This window comes from Eleutherodactylus coqui, chromosome 6, assembly GCF_035609145.1.
Source record: "Eleutherodactylus coqui strain aEleCoq1 chromosome 6, aEleCoq1.hap1, whole genome shotgun sequence".
Lineage (NCBI taxonomy): Eukaryota > Metazoa > Chordata > Amphibia > Anura > Eleutherodactylidae > Eleutherodactylus > Eleutherodactylus coqui.
The window spans coordinates 40,911,379-40,933,748 of record NC_089842.1 but is presented as its reverse complement, the minus strand read 5'-3'; the positions used below and the strand labels follow the sequence as shown (position 1 = coordinate 40,933,748).

General features: G+C 46.6%; 1 protein-coding gene and 1 long non-coding RNA gene across 3 annotated transcripts in view; one reads left to right on the top strand and one right to left on the bottom strand.

Moving 5' to 3' along the window:
* ROBO3 (roundabout guidance receptor 3) overlaps positions 1–22,370 on the top strand; it is a 355,409-nt gene that overhangs the window by 279,945 nt on the left and 53,094 nt on the right. Inside the window, exons 4-9 of one of the 2 annotated variants that reach the window (XM_066606663.1) lie at positions 14,085–14,242; positions 14,717–14,837; positions 15,417–15,555; positions 16,204–16,331; positions 16,573–16,584; positions 19,605–19,729. In XM_066606663.1, coding sequence (XP_066462760.1) covers positions 14,085–14,242; positions 14,717–14,837; positions 15,417–15,555; positions 16,204–16,331; positions 16,573–16,584; positions 19,605–19,729 — 683 coding nt within the window. The remainder of the gene's footprint in view (positions 1–14,084; positions 14,243–14,716; positions 14,838–15,416; positions 15,556–16,203; positions 16,332–16,572; positions 16,585–19,604; positions 19,730–22,370) is intronic. The other variant, XM_066606664.1, reaches the window with a different exon arrangement.
* On the bottom strand, positions 14,430–19,676 carry LOC136632065 (uncharacterized). Its single transcript, XR_010793131.1, has 2 exons — positions 19,589–19,676; positions 14,430–14,934 (listed from the first exon to the last, which is right to left on the bottom strand). It is a non-coding gene; the product is annotated as an uncharacterized lncRNA (long non-coding RNA).

The following is a 22,370-nucleotide window of genomic DNA, read 5'->3' as shown; positions in this document are numbered from 1 at the left end:
TGGTGCCGTCTAATTTCAGCGTCTAATCGCCCAATTAGACGCGCTTGCGCAGATGGGTCTTTTCCCTTTGGCTCGGCTCGGCAGCAGCGGCGTTCTGGCTCCGCCCCTTCTACGCGTCATCGCGTAGCTCCGCCCCGTCGCATGTGCCGATTCCAGCCAATCAGGAGGCTGGAATCAGCACATGTCATGGGGCGGAGCTACGTGATGACGCGTACAAGGGGGCGGAGCCAGAACGCCGCTGCTGCCGAGCCGAAGGGAAAAGACCCATCTGCGCAAGCGCGTCTAATCGGGCAATTAGACAGCACCATGGCGACGGGGACGCCAGCAACGGAGCAGGTAAGTGAATAACTTCTGTATGGCTCATATTTAATGCACGATGTATATTACAAAGTGCATTAATATGGCCATGCAGAAGTGCATAACCCCACTTGCTATCGCGGGACAACCCCTTTAAGGCATGCACTTCGTACGGTGTTTCCATATTTTTGTCCACCCCTGTTAGTGGCTCAATTCACACTTGCATCAGTTATTTTCCATCAGGCCTCTGTTGTTCTTTAACGGTGTCTTGCTGCGTTATCCTATCCAGTAGAGTAATGGAAACCTGATGGATATTAGAAGTTAACCTTCCATCAGGCGCAATGGCAAAGCCCGCCAGTTCGGGCGCAATGTGCCTAGCCGGTAATTAATAAAGGTAATTAACACCTACATTTTTAATTCAAGCAATCTGCAACTAATCAACAACATTTTGAGGGATTCTTAAAGTGGAAAAATCCCAATTAAAAAAATTAATATAATTAACTCCTTGATTATTAGAAAATTGTAAATGAATATGATGCTGAACACCGACCACCGCGGTCAGGGTAAAACGAATGAAAGTTAAGAAAATGGCCAGATCAAAACTCAAATAACTTATCCTGGGAAAGACCGAGAGCAAACTGGTGAACACGGTTATAAACCGCTACTAGACACAACAGTCGCCAACGCTGCATAGCATGGGAAGACGAAACTAAAATGCGCGCGCCGTGCCTGACGGATCGGTTAATGGAGAATAATAGATGGGAGTGGTTTATAACACTGAAGCGGTGAGCAGGGCTGTACAGGTCAGGGGAGGGTGGCCGACACGTATGTTCACACCGTAATATTAGCATGTACTATGTCCATCTGTCCTTGTATTCTCAGGGTCTAATGAAATCCATCGTACGACTGACCTGATACGGGGGACTATTGACACAAAGGTCAAGTCATCTTCCCAGAAATTCAATTATAGGGAGGGATCAGTGCGGCCGGGGACATGTTGGCACAAGATGCTTCTCCATCTCTCGGAGGCGACACCCGAGGCTCCAGTTTACTCTCTGCAGGAATCGGCGGGATCGTACTATGCTAAATGTATGTGGGTGGCTTATTCTGGAGCCACCTTGTGCATCAGGACACCTACAGCCTTCATTCTCAGCTGATCAATCATTTGTAAAGGGCGAGTACCCCGAAATTCAATAATACACTCATTGACAGACAAAAAAAATAATGCACCAAGGAGTTGTCGGAATCGAATGTCAGAGCAGAAGGATAGGTTTCTTGTGGAGAACTGTACAATAGAAAGGAGACTCTAGTACCCTGTTGTACTGCCTCTAGCTTGGATACAAGATGTGATACAGCAGGCATGGAGGCTCTAGTACCCTGTTGTATCGCCTCTAGCTTGGATACAAGATGTGATAACGGCAAACATGGAGGCTCTAGTACCCTGTTGTACCGCCTCTAGCTTGGATACACGATGTGATATAGGTAGGCATGGAGGCTCTAGTACCTTGTTGTATCGCCTCTAGCTTGGATACAAGATGTGATATGGGCAGGCATGGAGGCTCTAGTACCCTGTTGTATCGCCTCTAGCTTGGATACAAGATGTGATAACGACAGACATGGAGGCTCTAGTACCCTGTTGTACCGCCTCTAGCACCCTGTTGTACCGCCTCTAGCCTGGATACACGATGTGATACGGACAGACATGGAGGGTCTAGTACCCTGTTGTACTGCCTCTAGCTTGGATACAATATGCGATATGACCGGGCTTGGAGGTGCTAGTACTCTGTTGTCCCACCTCTAGCTTGGATACAAGATGTGATATGGGCAGGCATGGAGGCTCTAGTACCCTGTTTTACCACCTTTAACTTGGATACAAGATGTGCTACAGGCGGGCATGCAGGTTTTAGTACCCTGTTGGGCCACCTCTACTTAGATAGAAGATGTGATATGGATGGTCATGGAGACTCTAGTACCCTGTTGGGCTGCCTTTAGCCTGGATACATGTTGAGATATAGTCCACCATGGACGCATACAGGTTCCATATCTTATCCTGCAACACATTTGCCCACAGATGTTTCCGTTGAGCCACTAAATCTTGCACACTCGTAGGCTGCTGAAGCTGACATCCCAGCGGGTCCCATAAATGCTCAATCAGCAATACGTCTAGCATCCGGGCAGCCACGGAAGTATGACAATGTTGTGGGGACATTCCTGTGACCCCCTTGTGTGTGGCCGAGCATTATCCTGCTGCCTCTTGGAAGCCGCCATGAGAGGAACACATGTGGCTGCAGGATATCCTGAACATATCACTGAACTGTGGTTGTCCTTCGTACCACTACTAGAGGTGACCGACTGTCGTATGCGATGGTCCCCCCAGATGATCACACTAGCAGAAGACAGTGTGCTGCTCCACAGCAAAGGCAGGATTGAAGCGCTTACCACAAGGCCTCCATTCTGGAACACGACCATCATTGGCTCCCAAAGAGGATTTGGATTCTTCACTGAAGACGATATTGTTCCAGCCAATGGCAATCCAACTTTCTGGTTTACAACATCACTGCAAACGAAGGTGATGGTTTTAGGGTGTTAATGGCAGGACATGTAATGGGCACCATGACACCAAATTTCTTTCTGCTAAGTGCCTGGAAAAGCGCAGAGATTGGTTCTGTAAGGAAGGTGCCAACTGTGTCTGGATGGTGGACAATAAAACAGTTGGCACTGCTCGCTTTTGTTGGTGGATCAAACGACCCTCTCTACTGGTGGTCTGCTGGGCCGTCCAGATTCTGTTTGCCGTGTGCGTGCCCTTATGTAACCACTTGTCCCAACACCTCCGAACAGTCTGGTCAGAATGGCCTGGATGGTGGGGAGTCCTACTTCTCTCATTCCAATGATGAGCCCCCCCCCCCCCCCCCCCCCCAAAGTCTGTTACCTTGGCAAAATGTCTGGGAGCGCCGTAGAGGCGTCTAGTGGTCCACGATCTCTCAACAAGAGGTCCACTACCCAACGGTGTCCTGAGAGCCTTTTTTTTCAGGCAACGATGGAAGCACTTTTCTGGTGGCGAGACCCAGAGTCTAATCAGACCACAACTATAATCCCTTACATATCTGCATGCTGAGGTTTGCAGAAATCCGCCATTTCTATCTGGATACATTATTTTCTTTGCAGGCAATGTGAATAGAAATCCTTTGAGCGTCTTGTCAAGCTGCACCTCATATGGGAAGCTGATTACTATTGATGGCTGCTTTATTTATCCCGCTGTGTTCATCACCCAACTCTCCTAGACTCCCAATTTGTTCCCCTCCATCGGAGGGTTTAACTACAACTCCTAGCATGCTGGGAGTTGTAGTTTTACCGCAGTTACAGGTTGAAGAGCGCTGCTGTATGTATTATGCTTTAAAGTTACTTTTTACCACAAAGGGTTCTTCCGCTCCTAATGGTATCTTCCAACTGCAATTTTTTTTATTTTTTTTCCTCTGATGTATGTAAGTGACGGCCATTGAATCCGTTCCATAAAGGTCCGGTGAAATAAACGAGAAGCGAGGGAAAACAATTGCCTTCGAGTCATTCACCAAGAGCCGATTGGTATGTGGGGGCCATTGCTTGTTGCCGTGGTTACAGCGCTGTTATTTTGTAACATGCCAGGTTGATTACAAAACATTCCATCCCTGCCAAGAGAACAATGCTGCTGATGTGGACAATGGGTCTGACAAGGCCATTCCTCTGCGCTCAAGCAAAGGAAACAAAAAAAAATGTTTTAAAATAAGAGAAAAAATAAATAAATCTTGCAATTGTTCTTTAGATTTATTGGATGTTTTGGGTAAATTAAGTGACAGTCAGTTAAAATATATTCATTTCCTGCAGATGGAAATGTATTCACTAAGTGCAACATTCTACCCTGCTTCCCTGAAAATAAGACATACCCTGAAAATAAGGCATGATTTCCAGAATTTTTGAGGATGCAAAATGATTTTTCAGGCTTTTTGAGGATGCTTGAAATATAAGCCCTACTCCAAAATTAAGCCCTGCTAACAGTTAATTAAAAAAGTCAATTCAAATAGCGTCCAGGCAGCTATACATGTAAAAAAGTTAAACCTTTTTGAACAAAAATTAATATAAGACACTCTCTTATATTCGGGTAAACACGCCACATGGTTGCATTAATAAAAAGTTGATTTGGGCATCTACAATATCTGCTAAACGGCCCATTGAACTGCCAACTAGGGCATTAGAAGGAGGGAGCCCCGACCTTTTAGAATTTAGGGTGGTTTCACACCTGCGCCTGGGGTTCTCTTCAGGGAGCAGGAAAGGGAAATCCCCGCGGCCGAAGGGCTCCGTCTCTGGATAGAACCGAACAGTGCCGGACGGACCCCATTGACTAGAATGGGGTCCGCCCAGCTGCCCGGCTTTTGGACAGAACAAGAAGTCCCGCATGCAGCGCTTTTTCTTCCGGTATTTTGATCCGGATCTGTGATGGAACCTCCAGCCAGAGATCCCAACATATACGTAAAACCGGCCTCAGGGCTCCTCCTGTGTATAACATTCAAAGAGACAGTAACCCTAAAAACAATCAAGCAGATGATTAATATGTAACTACATTTGCAAGGAAAACTAATTGAACCCCTTGCAATTGATTACTAATAACATCTGGTCTGATTGTTATTTAAGCCCGCTTTCACGCGGCCGGGAAAATCACTTGAGATTTATGCGTTGCGAGACGTACAGATCTCGCACCAATATGAACCCTATTCATACACACAAGCATTTTTCCCGTATTGCAGTGTGGTAAAAAATCGCGGCACGTCCTGTCATTGGAAGTTCCATCGGATCGCCTCACCCGTTGATTTCAATGGGGCCGGAAAACACATTGCACGGCCTGCGATACGAGGTTTCCCATTGAAACCATAGGAGACACTTGACTATCCTCAAGGATCTCAAGTGCACTGAAGTGATTGGAGGCGTTTTTGACAGAAAAACTCCCCGGACGTTGGCAATTGTAATATCAGGCCAAGTTTCACAGCCTAAGGGCTTATTCGTATATGCGCCGGGCCTGTGCCGTCTGAACGGGCGCACAAACGTTAGATATGTGCGCCTGTTCACGTGTTTTTACGGCAGCGGCGGGTGCACGTAAAAACGCCTACACTCAAGGGAAAGAGCCCTGATATCCCACTCACCCGTGTGAAATTGGCCTAAGTCACAAATATACACAAACACAATCTAACGAATAACACAAATAGGTATACCATTCATGTCTTTTGTCAGACATATTTAGTGAATATCCACAGTCCAGGCAGGAAAAAAAGTAAACCCCTTGAATTTCCTAACCTGTAGATCCCATTTTAGCAGAAATCCTCTTCACCAAGTGTTTCTTGTAGCTGTAAATATGATTTGCACAACGTTGGGAGAATTCTGTACCATTCCTCCCTGTAAATGTGTTTTCAGCTCATCAATATTTCTGGGATGCTTTGCATGCACAGCCTTCTTCAGATCATGCCACTGCATCTCAATCGGATTAGGGTCAGGACTCTGACTTGGCCGTTACAATACACAAATCTTTAACTGTTTCAACCATTCTTGAGTTGAAAAGAATGTTGCGTTTCTTCTGTGTTTTGGGTAATTGCCTTGTTGTATCGCCCAACGTCTCTTCCGCTGAGGTCATGTGCTTCTGCCCTTATCTTTACATTGTCCTGTAAAATGTTTTGCTACACTTTAGAATTCTTTGTTACCTCAATGATGATAAGACATCCGGACCCCAAACCATCATGCTTGATCCACCGGGCTTCACAGTTGGTCTGAGGTTTCTCTGTTGTTGTGCAGTGTCCTCGCCACATAAAATGTTCTGCATTTGTGCTGAAATTTTCCCTTTTCTCTCATCTGTCCATAGAAGCACTGTGGAACATCGGGTGGTCTCATTCAGCACTTGAGATGGTCTGCAATGTTTTTTGGACACCAGTTTTGTTACCCTTCCGTGATCACCATTATTGTGCAGTGTTTTCCTAGAAGACACCTGATAGAGGTCCTTGCAGCTTGTTAAGTCTTCTGTAGGTCTTTTGGTGTTACCGTTGTGTTCTTAGGGTCCTTTTAGACGAGCCGATTCTCGTTTGAACCACATCACCGCTAGCTCGTTCGCTCTTATGGGAGCCTCCAGCGTATCTCGGTTAAAGATAGGGCCAGACCTATCTCTGGGCGCAGCGTATAAAATCGTCTGCTGCTGTTCTATTTTTGACGGCGCAATTTTTTTCACATGGCTACAAATTGCTCATCTGAACGAATACATTGGAATCCAATGCTTCAGATGGTCGCGATTTGTGGACGCAGCTAAATAGCTACGTATATCCGTTCCTGTGAATAAGGCCTAACACTGGGTAGCTGTACTGCCAGGTCTCTAGCCATGAAGGACGCGACATCACGGTCTCAGGGCATTTGGCGGTTTTAGTATTTGGTACTCAGTGCAGCTTGAGTAGCTCTTAGTTACCCAGAATATTTTGGGAGTGTCATGGCGGCAGCGCTATACTGCAGACTCCTTTCAATTAACGTAATTGGAATCCTCATTGCGTCCTTCATCCGGATCCACAGTCTTAATACGCAGAATTAAACTCATGTTTCTCTGTCACGCCGACGAAACTTGCACTGAATTTGCCGGGAAGGCGACAATCTTATTAATCACTTTTTCTCCGTCTTGCTCTTTGACAGCGTGGCTTCTGCGGGTAGAGAAAGTGTCATTTGTTTTAATGAACAATTATATCGTGGGCACAAAGCTTTGTCTGCTTCACGGTGACAGGCTGCGACTTAAATAATTCAATTTATTATTACGGAGCGAGGACCTATTATAATGGAAGATAAAGTGGGGGACACCGGCAGGAAATCCATCCCAGCAGGGGGCAGGACAGAGGGCAGGCGCTGTCTGCAGCTCCGAGTCCTATTAGCAGAGACTCCTATTGGGTCCCTGAAAGGGGACCCTCAAGTCTGTCAACATGTGGCCCCCAGCAGCTGCATTTGGGAGATCCCAGCAACAGCCCCCCGAGTCTCTGGGAGAAAAAAAGTTTTTCCGCCTTTTCTCAAGGACTCGCGGGGCGATCAATGATCATTCGTAAAAAAAAGCGTTTGTTCCCAATCGCTGCAACAGTGTAATAAAATGCATGTTTATCATCGATTGTAACTTTTATACAGGCTTACAATGTATCGTTTGTCAGCAGCACATCCTGTTGTATTGCAGCAGGTGCGGAATATGGCGCCATTTATGGAAAGGCTTCACGCAGGCTTAGTTAGAAGAGCAAGTGTCTGATGATGAAAGCTACAACAACAGCATGCAGTAGTATTATCTGGGCACCGTAGAGCAGGTCACTAATGATCGATTACCGCTATAAGGCCCCCTGCAGAGCCGGATCCTGCAGCGGAACCCGGCCCTGGGAGCAGCGGCGTCCGTGCATACCTGCTTGCTTTCGTTTTCATCTGTACTGTGGATAGTTTTTTAAACTACTGCTTTTTCCGCATCATCGCCTAATGATGACGCGGAATCCACCGCCTTTCTGCAATGTCATTGCGGAAGGGCCGAGGATCGGACAGCTTCCATTGACTTCAGTGGAATCCATCCGCGCAGATTCTGCGCAAAAATGGAGCATGCTGCAACAAATTGGTTTCCGCAAGTGTGCAGGAAGGATCTATTTCCCATAGCATGCCATGGGCGGTATGTGGTGTGGACGGCCGCAGCAAATATCCGCTTGTGGACGGGAGGCCTTACTCAGTCTGTACTGATAAGATGCACTACATGCTCACTTTTGGAATATCACAGCTAATTTATGGTCCCACCCTGGCAGGGGGTAAGCGGCTTCCCAGATGCTCTTAGGAGCTAACAGCACGTTAGGAAGTAATCACGTCTGTGTCCTATTCAGATAGTTGCTGCCGGTTTTGCCGTCACCGTTGTCATCCTTTAAATCTCGAAGCTTGCTGTCATTGATCGCAATCAGGCAACTGAAAGTCTCCTTTGGCACCAGTTGAATCTGTCCTTGGAGTCCCGACTTTATCTGCCGGTAAACGCTACTTCGGTCACCCAGGTCTTCCTCTCTGACTCTTTCAGGTGCGTAAATCCAGCGGCAGTCAGCTCTGCTGCAGCTCTCACTAGCTGAGTATTTCTTTTACTTGCACTCTCTGTAACTTTAGTCGCACCAGAGTCCAGGAACAGGACCTCTCTTCTATACCCAGCCCTTCAGCTAATCCCTTCAGCAATAGAAATCCATGACCAGTGTCATGTGACCTTTCTGAAGGTCCTGGTGGGTGCAGAAATGAAGTGCAGCAATAATCATGTTACTAAATATTGACATTTAACTACTTCCAGTGTAAACGGGGAATGTGCAGCCAACAATAATGTGACAAATATTCACACAAATGATCGTGTTTCAAACCCCTTACTATAATTGTAACATAAAAATGAAAGTAATTAATTGCCTATCGGCTTGTCATATCATCAGTCAGCGCTTCTTACAGGACATTAATCTGTCCATGTAAAAAAAATCCATAGTTATATCTTTTTCTGGGAAATTTGAGTAACCCTCCCCACGCACCCCACCAATACGGTCCCAATTACATTGCCCTCTGTGGTTCTCACTCGCCTGTCTTGAACAGCAAACTTGCTCTTTTAACACCCACTATAGCAGTCTGCATTAACCTACAGACAGCTGAGGGTGCAACTCTGTGTTGAAAGGGCCACTCTGTGGGAATTGGATGATAATCACACAGCTCCTGTCACACAGTTATAATAGAGGAGATCACTGCTCATGCTACTGACTGTTTACTTATGGGCTGTAGCTTATTGAGGTGAATATAGAAGAAAATGCTAATTAAACTGTCCACCCAGCAGGGAGGAATGGTATAACCTCAGTAAGTGCTGTGCTCATGCATCATGGGATTGATGTGAAAGGGAAAGCAAAAATCTCATCATCAAGATGGTGCCTAATGAGCATCAGACAGGGGGCTGTACTGTATGGAAGTGACTGCAATATACAGGAGACCTCCAGAGTGTGACAGACAGTCAGGTGAGAGGGGCGGGCATGGAAAAGTGTGTTTTCGCTGGAATGGCCCTTTAACAAATGAACAGGTGGCGGCTCCTTTATCTAGCTGAAGGATTACTGCAGTCAAGTACAGGAGAAAAATGGACAACCTGCTTTAGAGGTTCATTGAAGTTTTTCTCTAACTTTGGGCCAGAATTCTATAACGGGACAGGGGGGCATATTACCTGAATTTGTTCTTTCTCTGCCACCCCTCCAGTCATGCCGGCCCCCATTTTATCTGTCCATGATGGCTGCAGCAATTTTCTAACTTACCACTGTACGCTGCTCTCTGATTAGCTCGTACTGATCACATGAGTAGCTCTGGCCAATCAGAGAGCACGTATAGTGCATTGGTAGTCATAAGGACTCACTCACACGGACGTATGTGTTCCGCACAATGCTATAAGCAATTTGATTTCTATCAGGTCACTCACACCTACATCACGGGCTATGGAGATTTAACATACGCGGTAAAAGATACTCAGGACACATACGCCCATGTGAATGAGCCCTAACACTACCAATGTACTGTGCGATTAGGTAGTCTGAAGACTGTGTCGGCCATCTTGGATGGCCAATAGTGGACCTGAAACCAGTAGACCTGATGGACAACGGCAGGCAGCATCCTCCCCTACCACTTCAGTTCCGGGACAAAATTCTGTCCCGCGTTAACCCTGTGTGTGAGGGGTGTCCATGTCCCGGCACATCTGGAGGATCTCCCCATTTGCAGCACCTGACTCATGACCAGACCTGCTGCTTACGTGAGGAGGTTGCATGTCGTCTGTCATCATTGGGTTCCCTTTCAGAGGTAATCAAGTTTAGTGCTCACTTCCCCGTCTTCTCTGCAGACAACTAATTATCTAAGTGATCTGGATAATTTGACCCTCAGTTGCTGCAGATGTTTCTGGACAGATGTTCAGTGACTAGTCCTGGCCATGCGGAGGAAGCCCCCCTCTGTGGCAGATGTCCCCTGCACATGGCTGAGGTCAAATACTTCTTCTAACAATGGAAATTAATGAAAATGCATCAGTGAATTGCCAAACAAAGCAAAGTGTGAAGATTTACATCCCCCAATGTCATACGGGAGAGCGGTCTGTACAATTCTGCGGTGTGCCGCACTTACAGCCGGCGTGGGGTGGGTTAATGTCAATCATGGTTTCTTTTAACATCTGTTGCACTACTATAGGAAGAAAGGTTTACTCCAAGAGCAGCAGAGAATACAGCGTGTAATGAAGAAGCCGGGACCAGCGCTATATCTCAGTACGGGTGTCCTATACAGTAATAACAGCGTACCTGGATAGGAAGACATGGATGCCCTACACGATGGTACGAGTATAAGAAAAGGAAAGCCCCATTGCAAAGTTGAAGCGCAGCATGTGAGAAGCAGAAATCTGATTTCCGTGTTCCACTGCTGTGACTGAAGCAGGGAAAGTGCACTGGAAGTGGCCGCCTCCTGCTACGATGGTGGGCGATCACCCAGGAAGTCGGATTCCGATACCAACGAGGCGATCGCGCCAAATTCCAACCCACATGTTCATGCTGAACTTTGCATTGTCTTCTGATTGGGTTGTTCTCTTACTAGTACTTTGCATTGCATCTGCGCTTAATCAGTGATTCGCCATTCACTAACGCGGTCCTGCAAAGATAGCGTCAACCCTGGACTGCACTGTTGAACGGCTCCATGCAAATATCCTAGCGAAAGGAGGACACTTCGAGTAAACTTCCCAACTTCAGTCATAGCCGCCATTACACGGGACTTGGGCTGCCATCACACTCACCGCTTTTTACCGTGACTAGCAAAACATCCTAAACGTGGCGCTAACCGCCATATAACCCTACCATTGATTTCAGACCTTTACAGACCTGCGCTCGATCGCTGTCTGCTTATTTTCACGCTTTTTAATGCACCTTATTTCCCATCACAATGATGGGGGGCGTTAAACGCCGTAACATGCGTTCAAAAACACCATCAAAATCGCGGAGTGGGAGTGGCCTTACAGAGACGCAGAAACTGGATTTCTGCCCCTCTACTACTCTTCAACTTTGCAATTTGGTTGTACTCCCACTCTCTTACAGGGGCCACAACACAAAATTGAAATCCATGTTCCGGGGCCCCCGTGCGCCGTACCAGCATGTAGCGCATCCATGCCTTCCTCTTATAATTTCCATGTAGGACACCAGTATTGGGATATAGCGCTGCAGCCGGCTTTTTGACTACATCCTGTACAATGCAAATAGCCATTGCCCTCAGGGTAGACTACTTGAAAAGTTGGCCGACAACTTCGTGAATATTGGAATGGTGACCCCAGAAGGTTGTCGATGAGACTCAGCTACCTGTGAACCTGAGGTTTCAGAATACTTTAGCCTTACAGGGGCTTGTAGGGCTTCTCTTAGCGGTGAGGGTGTTTGGATATGAAGGATGTAAGTGTATGTGGCGCACACTGCAGACACAGAGACCCCGGTCTAATGTTTGTTCCCCTCCGCCGACTGCCCTCCTATCAGGGTACAGCGCTATGACTGACATAGGGAAGAAGGGACGATTATAGCTAAATAATTAAAATCTGTTAAAAGACGCCACTTGATTAATAAGATTTTTCTGAATGTGTCAACACTTAAATGAAAGTCATGAATCTTCTCCTCTTTACTGTGCCGAATCCTTAACAAACACAAGTCGGAAATAAATCATCAGTTATCAGGGAGCGAGCGGAGTGACAGATGAGGCTGTGCCTGGAGGGAGATAGGAAGGGTCGCTGGGTGTCACTCTGGGGGTGCGACCTTCGAAAATAGAGGGGAGGGTTCGGATATTTGCAAGGTGTCTTTAAAAGAGGGCATGAGTACTTTACATGGGTGGGACTCCATTTTCACAATTTCGCCTCTGTACACCAGCATAGTGGATTCGAAACAAAGCCATTGGTATGCAATTATTATGGAGACTTTTTAATTTGAGGTGTTTAACAAAAATTTTACAGGAAGGGGTGTGTTTCCTTGCGGAAAATCTGCAGCGTTTTCCATGGGTAATAGGTACTCTAGTGTTACTGTAATGATACTTAAACTGTCCCCCCAGCAGGGAGGAATGGTATAGCCTCAGCTAGTGCTGATGCACCAAATCCACAGCTGTAGATTTACAGCAGATTTCACTCTCTATTGAAGTCTGTGGCAGAAATAAGCAGTGAAACCACCCAAAATCTATAATTGACCCGCTGCGGATCCAGAATCCGCTCTACAAATCAATTTCTGCACGGATTTTGAATAGTTTTTTTTTTCTGTAGCGTGTGAACAATGTTTTTAAAATCTAATTCACTTTGCTACTGCCGTAAATGTTGTGGGCTTTCCATGCAGGAAGCCCGTGGCGAATCCGCCCCTGTGTGCACATACTCTATGGGCATTTCCACAAGCGGCGGTTTTACTGCTCATTTTCCGTGGCGACTTTCCGCATGGAAAATCCACAGCGTTTACAGTAGCAGCGGGAAGGGAAGGGGGAGGGGGGGGTGAGGTCTTAAAAACCATCCAGATGCCGCATTTATTACGGACAAGAATTGGGACATGCAAATGCATATCAAGTGCAGGCCTTCCATATTTTGGGCACCACGCAGGCAGGTATGTAAGGCGATTTTCGTCCAAGCCTCTCAGGTGTAACTCAGACACAAGACAAGTGCGTCACAGGCCTTAAAGAGAAATAGCATGGACCAGATCTACTATTAAGGCCCTTTTACACAGGTCAGTGAGGGGCTTAAGGAGCATTCATTCCCCACCATTTGCCTATGTAAATATGTCTGCGACCAGCCAAGAAAAGGGCAAATACAGGGTTATTACAGATGATCTTCCCGGTTAGAACCCCTCATAACTTCTGTTTGGCGAGACTCAGATACAGAAATTTGATATTGATGGAAACAGAAACTCAAAATGTTTTGTTGCACAACATCCAAAATGTTCTCCACATCAGAGATGTTCAATGTGGCCCCCTTTGTCACTGGACAGACTTGGAGACTGTAATAAAGTCCCTGCCATACACATTGTGGCAGATCATGACTAATGGATGCAATGACTTCTGGGATGCCACAGATCCTACATGGTGGGTGGTAAGGGGGGCATGTAGACTAACAACCCCCCAGAGAGAAATCACAAGGTGTAAGGTCCAGGGAACGTGGAGGCCAAGGAAGAGGTTCACTATCGTCACCACCTGCACGGCCAATCCATTTGTTTAGTAGTCACCGCTCACTTCTGACTTCAGCAGCTTGAGAAATGAGAGCTGTGCTGTGATTGGAGGCTGTAGGCAATGAAAATTTTTGACTTTTTCCATTCGTATCAAATTTCTGTATCTGAGTCTCCTTAAACAGGAGTTATGGAGGTTTCACATCAGGAAGATCATTTGTAATAACGCTGTACCTGTTGGTCACTCTGGTATGGGCGGCGCAGTGTGAGGTCTACATTACATCGGTGGTACTCCGGTACATGTACCTCCGTTGTAGTGATGGTACTCGGACAGAAGGGAGGGATGGCGGACATCGGCAGTGGTACTCTGATTGCAATGACTACATTACTTTGGTGCCATGCTTTATAATGAGAGACCATTATCACCCATCCGTGGTGGTACTAATAAGCGGTAGTGCTCTGATTATATGCGTGGCGGTACTCTAGATGGCGGTGACTACATTACATGTAATCTGTGGTACTCTGATGGATGGGGGGGACTCAGCGATGCTGCTCTTCTCTCATATAACACTCTTTTTTCCTTTTTTCCAGTTTTACGGGACGACTTCCGTCAGACTCCCAGCGATGTGGTGGTGGCGGCAGGAGAGCCTGCGGTGATGGAGTGCATCCCACCCAGGGGCCACCCAGAGCCCACTATATCCTGGAAGAAGGAGAACGTCCGCATTACTGATAAGGATGAGCGCATCACGGTGAGTTCACACGAGCGTATGTGTATTTGCATGCACGGAGCATTTACGTGGAATGAATTATGCTTTTTTTTTTTTTGCATGCGCATCGGCGTATTTTACTGAACTTCTTCCGCGCACAAGGCATGTTCATTTGCGTGTAGTAAAAAAAAGATGTTTTGCGCAAAAGAAATACGTACATGTGAACGAATTCATTGAAACCAATGGGGTTTATTCTCTGTGTATTGTGCGCGCAAAAACGCCCGTGCGAATCCGACTGATCTAATCTTCTTGTGGCGTGTGAATGGCGTGTGAATTTTCCGTCGTCTAGTTGCTTCTGTTCGGAGACTCCATATTATATTTTGAGCTCCGGTGACCCGGATACCAACGGACGTACTTTCCACGTACAACGCCGCAGCATGCGCAGGTTCCATTCCTACTTGTCACTTCTGCCGAGTCTTGATACATCATCACATTGATGCTTCTTCTACCTTTCAGATCCGGGGAGGAAAACTGATGATTTCCAATACCAGGAAGACAGACGCTGGGATGTACGTGTGCGTGGCGACCAATATGGTGGGGGAACGAGACAGCGAGCCGGCGCAGCTGGTGGTATTCGGTACGTTGCAATTTGTGGTATTGCAGAGCGAGAAGTGTCGCTCAATGCCAGGAAGTGATTCATACTGGAGATAGCGGCACAACTAGAGACATTTGTTCTGTAGGAGGAGAAAATGGAGCCTAATTATCCTGAGAATTAAACCACAAGAGAGAAAATCACATTCCTGACACTTCCGATGGGAAAGAAGAAAAACAGCCGCGATTAACCCTCGCCGCCAAGTCATTCCTGTTCGCTTAGCTGTAGCATTGAGATCACGGTTTAGCACCCGTTTTGTGGGAAAGCTGGGGGACAAGTACTTTGCAGCCCCCGCGAGGATTGTTCTCCTCTAGCTGTCTATCTACAGTATGTAGTCATGCTTCCATCAGGCAGTTTTGTTGGTCAGAGCTGCAGGAAAGTTGGATACTGCAAGCTACCCCGGCTGAGAATATAATCTCTAACCACAGACAACAACCTAAAGTTTTCCAGCGCCTTGGAGAAATGGCCGCTAAGTTTTTTTTACTTTAGTTTGCACCCACTTTGGCGGAGTTCATACTGGTTTCCGTAATATTCAGGTGCCCATAATTGTCCCTTGCCTTGCAGAGCGCCCCACGTTTGTAAGAAGACCCCTCAACCAGGTGGTCTTGGCAGATGATATCGTGGACTTTCAGTGCGGGGTTCAGGGAGATCCCATGCCCACCGCTCGCTGGCGGAAGGAAGAAGGAGAGTTACCCCGGGGAAGGTAATTAGACGGGCTTTTATTTGTTCACTATTGTTGATTGGGTTTTGTTTCTTTCCATTACACCTGAATCTCCTGCTTTTCTTGAGGCTCCTCCACAACACTTGGGGACATTTGCGCAATGTTTCTGCTGCAAATTTCCATCTTGGACTTCAAAAAACTTAACGGCAGGCAGCCATACTGTCTGATCTGCAGAGATACAAAACATCCCTTTGCAGAGCAGGCAACATGCGATGTGGGGAGATATAAAAGGTGCATTTAGACTGAAAGATGATAGCTCGAGTGACAGTTTTGAGTGATCATCTTTGCATAACTCTTAAGTAGCTAATTAGCTACTTAGAGAGTTAAAATCTCAGCAGGATACCAGCTGAAAGAATACTATCAGCGCCGCCCACTGAGAAAATCAGTGTGCGGCGCTGATAAGAGTCATCATTGATTTCTAGATGGGCCTTTAGCAATAGACTAAGCTGTAGACACTTATCATAGCTGTGAGCAGAGCTAAAAGACACTGTAGAGACTAGTCAGCAGGTGAGCGCCCCCTAGAGGTCGGGACGTGAATAGGGTGTATGGTCACAGCTCTTTCTGAATATATTTATTACAACTGGAAATTGATTTTTTTTTAACCTCTAACTCCAATAAATCTAATTGCAGGTATGAGATTCGCAGTGACAACACTTTGCGGATCTCGCGGGTGACGGCGGAGGACGAAGGGACGTATACTTGTATTACGGAGAACAGTGTCGGCAAATCCGAGGCCTCGGGCTCACTCAGTGTCCACGGTAAGAGCTCTGTGAACCTAATCATTGGGGTGTATAATTAGACACAATGTCACATGAAGCCAATGGCGGATTAACCCCTGACATGCTGAGCTGGCCACGTAGCAATGTAAACCAACCCTGTCTATATCAGTGACTCCATAGTTTGCAGCATTCTGTTCATATTTGGTGTTGTCCAGCCATTGCACTGTATACTCATCCCATGCTTTCTTTTATTTCTTGTGTGTTCACGTCATCGCACCAGTCGGCCCATTCTGTAAGTATCCATTTCATCTCATTTCATGCATGACAGGCGGGTTGGGGGGCAACAGTCACTCTTCTTTCTTTCCTGTATGTTCTTCACAAGGTGTGATTCATCCCTAGGTAATGTAGATGTCAGTGTCTATTTGTCAGTAGTAGTAGATCGGTGCAGGTTCGTCGTCAGGAACCCCCACTAATCAGCTGTTTGTGGGGCCGATGTGCGCATGCACTGAGCTGATTTCTGCACGAAGTGAACAGCTCCGTTCTCAATGCAGTGGCCAAGCTTGGTATTGCAAGCCATTGAAGTGAACGGGAACCTTGCCTGTAACTCCAAGCTTTGCCCTTGCAGTGAGTACGGAGCTGTTTGCTTCCTGCAGAAATTAGCTCTCAATGCATGAGGACACAAAGGCCGTGAAGAGCTGATTGGTAGAGATCCCGTGCAATGGGCTCCTGCTGATATATTACTGATGGCCTATCTTGAATATAGGCCATTAATAGCTTATAATTGGACAGCCCCTTAAAGCAGCTGAAATAACAATAATGCAGACAACCAGGTTTTCACACACCCTGAATGGTTATTTTGTATAGCCAATACCCTCTCCCTATTGTCAGTATTTGCTGCGTCTCTGGCATTTTATTCACAAACCAGAAAGATCAGGATGAACATGTAGCACCCTGTTTTTAAATGAGTTGTATAGTTGTAAGCTCCTGATGGCCTCTACTCAGGATACGTCATCAATAGTAGACCGGAGGGAGTCTGTTGTATGGGACCTCCACTGGTCAACTGTTCATGGGGTCTCTGTGCTTATGTACTGAGCTGATTTGTACAGGAAGCAGACAGCTCCGTTTCCACTGCAGTGGCCAGGCTTAGTATTACAAGTAGAGTTCCCATTCAATTCAATGCCTGCAATACCAAGCCTGTCCACTGCAGTGCTTCCTGCAGAAATCAGCTAAGTGCATGAGCACACAGACTCCGTGAACAGCTGATCGGTGGAGGTCCTGTACAACAGACCCCCACCGGTCTACTATTGATGACATGTCCTGAATGTAGGCCATTGATGGTTTAGAGCTGGACAACCCCTTTAAGTAGAAGTCAGATATTTTGGGGGCTTGCAGAACCTTTTGTTCCTGTCATTTTTAATATTGCAGTCCCGGCTGGTATCCTAGCAGCTGCTCACCTTCTACCCCATATAAGCCGAGCCGCCCTATCTGCTGCCGTACTCGAGGCCGCCGGTTTAAGAGCGGGGGAAGCGACGAGCGCTCAGTCCTGCCATATCATTATTAATGAGCTGCGGCGTCGGCGGAGCCCTTTGAAGCAAATTGAAAGTTTATCAGGATTTGGGTCTGCGTTTGTACGACCCGGTGTATTAATGATGATGGCTCTGCGTCCGACCGCTCGTCTCCTGACCAATAGCAGGATGATGAAACATGCACACATCCGCGTATATTTGCGCTCATCACCTCCCACGGAACATAAAACAGAGGGGATTATGAATATTTAATCCGCTGCATCCATCCATTGAGCTTCGGGGAGGCCTTCAGCAGGCGGGGAATGCACTGAGATTGGCGCGTACGGGAGGCAGTAATTAGCGGAGGGCTAAGAGGATGCTCACCAAACCTTAATTACAATGAGATCTTGTTGTATTCTGTATCTCTGGACGGGGACGTTGTATCAGTATGGATGCTTCTTACTGATGTCCGCCGGTGGTTTAATGGTTAATAATAAACTCCGTGAATGCTTCCCCTCCATTATTGTACAGGAGCGGAATATTAGCCATAAAATATCTGATGTTTAGTGTTTGTTTCCGTCAGGATGGGTTCCCACCATCCAGCGCCGCCCCCCCTCCCCCGAACATCATTTAACCTCATACACAGATAATCAATACGGCGCCAATCAATTCTGCTGTTCATTAGAGAGAGATCTGCTGCGTAAAAAATGAGCACCAACCCGGGGGGGGGGGGGGGGCGTATACGAGGGTCTCCGGGGAGAGCGTATCCAAAGTCATACCTTCTACTCTATCTACTCCTCTTATGGCACTGTCTGTTGTCTATGATACAGTCGGCTGAGACACTGTATCTAAGCTTGCCATGCTTGATACTGTCTGCTGAGCTACAGCATCTAAACCTGTTATGTGATCCTATGTGCTGTATCTAATCCTATAGCGTGATAATGTCTACTGAGCTGCTGTATCTAATCCTGTTGTGGGATACCTTCTGCTGAGCTACTGCATCTATCATGTGTGATACGGTCTGCTGATACTAAGCTGCTGTATTGACTCTTATTACATGTGATATTGTCTGTTGAGCTCCTGTGTGTGATACTGGAGTCCCTGTATCTAATCCTACCCTGTGATACTTTCTGCAGAGCTGCTGCATCTAAACCTATCCTGTGTGATAATGTCTGCTTGAGCTGCTGTATCTAATCCCATCACATGTGATACCTTCTGTTGAGCTGCTGTGTGTGATGCTGAGTCCCTGTATCTAATCCTATTATGTGTGATACTGTCTGCTGAGTCCCTGTATAATCCTATTATGGGATACTTTCTGCTGAGTCCCCTGTATCTAATCCTACCATGTGTGATACTTTCTGCTGAGTCCCTGTATCTAATCCTACCATGTGTGATACTTTCTGCTGTGTCCCTGTATCTAATCCTATCATGTGTGACCCTTTCAGCTAAGTCCCTGTATCTAATCTTAGCATGTGTGATACTGTCTGCTGACTTCCTGAATCTAATCCTAGCATGTGTGATACTGTCTGCTGACTTCCTGTATCTAATCCTAGCATGTGTGATACTGTCTGCTGACTTCCTGTATCTAATCCTAGCATGTGTGATACTGTCTGCTGACTTCCTGTATCCAATCCTAGCATGTGTGATACTGTCTGCTGAGTCCCTGTATCTAATCCTACCATGTGATCCTTTCTGCTGAGCTAGTGTATCTAATCCTGTCCTGTGATACATCCTCCGCAGGCCTCTGGATGTAGCTGGGCGTTTGTATATAAGGCTGATTTCGCTACTCACCTCTTGTTTGTTGCAGTTCCCCCGCAGCTGGTGACCCGACCGCGAGACCAGATCGTAGTCCAGGGGCGCACAGTGACCTTCCAGTGCGAGACCAAAGGGAATCCCCCACCCGCTGTGTTTTGGCAGAAAGAGGGCAGCCAGGTAAGCGGCGCACATCGGTCACCGACTACATGTTGGTGCGTGGATGACGGGGGAATAATGGTTGTGGTCTCTGAATGTGGGGTATCGGCCGTCTTATGAGAGCGTCTGCCACAGGGAAGGGATTGCATTCTACTGGAAAGCGGAACAGGTTTGTCATATTGTTGATAATTGACATCTGTGACTCGGGGAATCCAGGAGGGCTGAACTGAATGTAACAGCGGCTTTACCAAGCAATCCGCCAATCAGCAGCATCGGAGGGCGTCACGCTCACCTGTCACAACTCTTTACAGCAATTTGCATGAACTTAATGGCTTCATGGAATATTTTTCTAGAGAGCAAAGCTGAAATGTAAGAGGCTGCAACATGAATAAGATATATCCAATTCCCCACCATTATGGAGCCGCTCAATAGCACACTTAGCCCAACAGATTTTTTGCAAAAATCTCGTCCACACGGGGCGGCCAATCTGTCGTGGCAAAGCCGGACGCCACAAAAGATACTCTGTGGCATACTTTCTACTAATGTCTGATACACTTCAGCTAGTATTTCCCTCCATTCATCCTGCAAACGAGTTCTCTAAAAGAGGATGCATTGGACCATATACAATTATACAAGGAACTTTGTCGTTGAACACAGTGTGTTGTGCCAACAGTTAGGTACGGCAGAGGTTCCGTTATGGTCTGGGGATGTCTTATGTGGCATGGTCTCAGTCCGTTGGTTGTAGGGCCAAGAATCATGAACACAAAGGTGGACCCTGACATTCTAGACAATAACGTGCTGCCGACAATGTGTTAATACTCTGGGAATGGTCAGCCATACTTCCAACAAGACAACGTGCCTCGTCACAGATCCAACACTGTTTACATTGGTTTGAGGATATGGATGTTCCACGATTGGACTGACTGCACAGATACCAACCTGAACCCTACTGAACATCTGTGGGACAAACTGGAGTATTGCCTCAGCATATCTGAACAGCGTCCATCTTCTTTGAGAGAACTCACCAGATGTTTGCAGGATGATTGCAGGGAAATACCAGCTGAGGTGTATCAGATGTTTGTTGAAAGTATGCCACGGAGAGTATGCAATGTCATTATGGCCAAAGGAGCCCCACTACGTATTAACCTATGTAATAAATACTACTTCTCCATCTTAAATATAAAGGCATAGGGAAACTCTTAGTACAGGGGCCGGGCATATCGTCAGGTCCGACATTATTAACCCCATAATAACACAGTCCAGTAGATCCCTACTCCAGTACTACATGTTAGCGCAGAGACAAAAGGAGTAAAGCACCATAAAACTACAAATACTTTATTGAAAAAATGAATAACGCACATGACAATAATGCAGAAGGAAACTGCAATAAGAGTCACAGATCCAATAGGTATAAGGATAAAGGGCACAACAAGTCTCAGCAATGTACTGCAAACTACAGAAGTTATTATATAGGCACTTGCATATACCAAGTCCAAACAATGAATGCGTATAGAACGATGAAAAAAATGGCAACGAGACCACGCCACACGTATGACACTTTGCCGTCCTTGCTTGCGCTGATCGTTGAGTGCTGAGTATCATGCGCTCCCTCTTTGCACGCACCGATCTGTCCTCATCGCCATTTTCCATCGCACGGTGGTCTAGAGGGGTGAGAGCCCTCTTAATTCATCCCTTGAGGAAGAAAAGGCACGCAGGGGTCTTCCCCGGGTCCGTTGGTGGGTATTTATTCACTGCAATTATGTTGGGCTTGTTATGTATAGCCATTTTTGGGCATTTTTTCATTATTTTATACATTCAGTGCTTGGACATATAGAAAAAAAAGGGTGGGTTTCAGTCCGGTTGGAGAGATCAACCACCCATGAAGTGACCCTGCAGAAGTGTTTACATAGGAAGTGTGACCCGTGGCCCCTGAGGCTTCACCTACTGAGGTCATGTCGGCTCCTTTACACTCTCATGACACTTTAATCACAGTGATAACATCGGTGACCCGGGACAAGATAAGCAGCTTCTCAATTCCACAAAGCTTCTTTTCAGGTAACATTTACCTTGATAATCATACAGGGCGATCCCCTCGCTCCTCCTCGATCACTGTGATTTGTGTCCGGTTCCCTATGGGAATCGATCTGGCTTTACCTTGTATGTTGGCTGGAGCATGTGCTGAAATTGGCGCTTCCAGCATCCGAGCACTTTACTATACCAGTCTACATATTGGGGAAGACATTGGTTAATGTGACCTCAGTAATGGCGGCCACCTCCCGCCGTATCGCCTCTATTGGGGCGCCATTTGTTCACAACTTATTGCTGTATGCATGCCCTTCAGTGACCCCACAAGAAGAGGTCCGGTGATCGTGGCGGCCGCAGATTTTACGAGATTAAGCGGTCACCAAAATAACTTTCAATTTCCTGTACTTATTCCACGGCGGCCTTTGGCATTGTTTAAATGAATCCGTTCGCCAGTATTCACGAACAATAAGCGCACGCCGTTCACACACCGAGACTCATTTATCAACGTGTTTCAGACAGATTCGTGTCCAAAACTGCTCCACAATTAAGGCGAGCGGAGTTGTAGACAAACTTCTAAATAGTTTGCGCCAAATAGAAGAGACAAAAAAAAATCTAACAAAGTGGGCGTGGCTAGCTT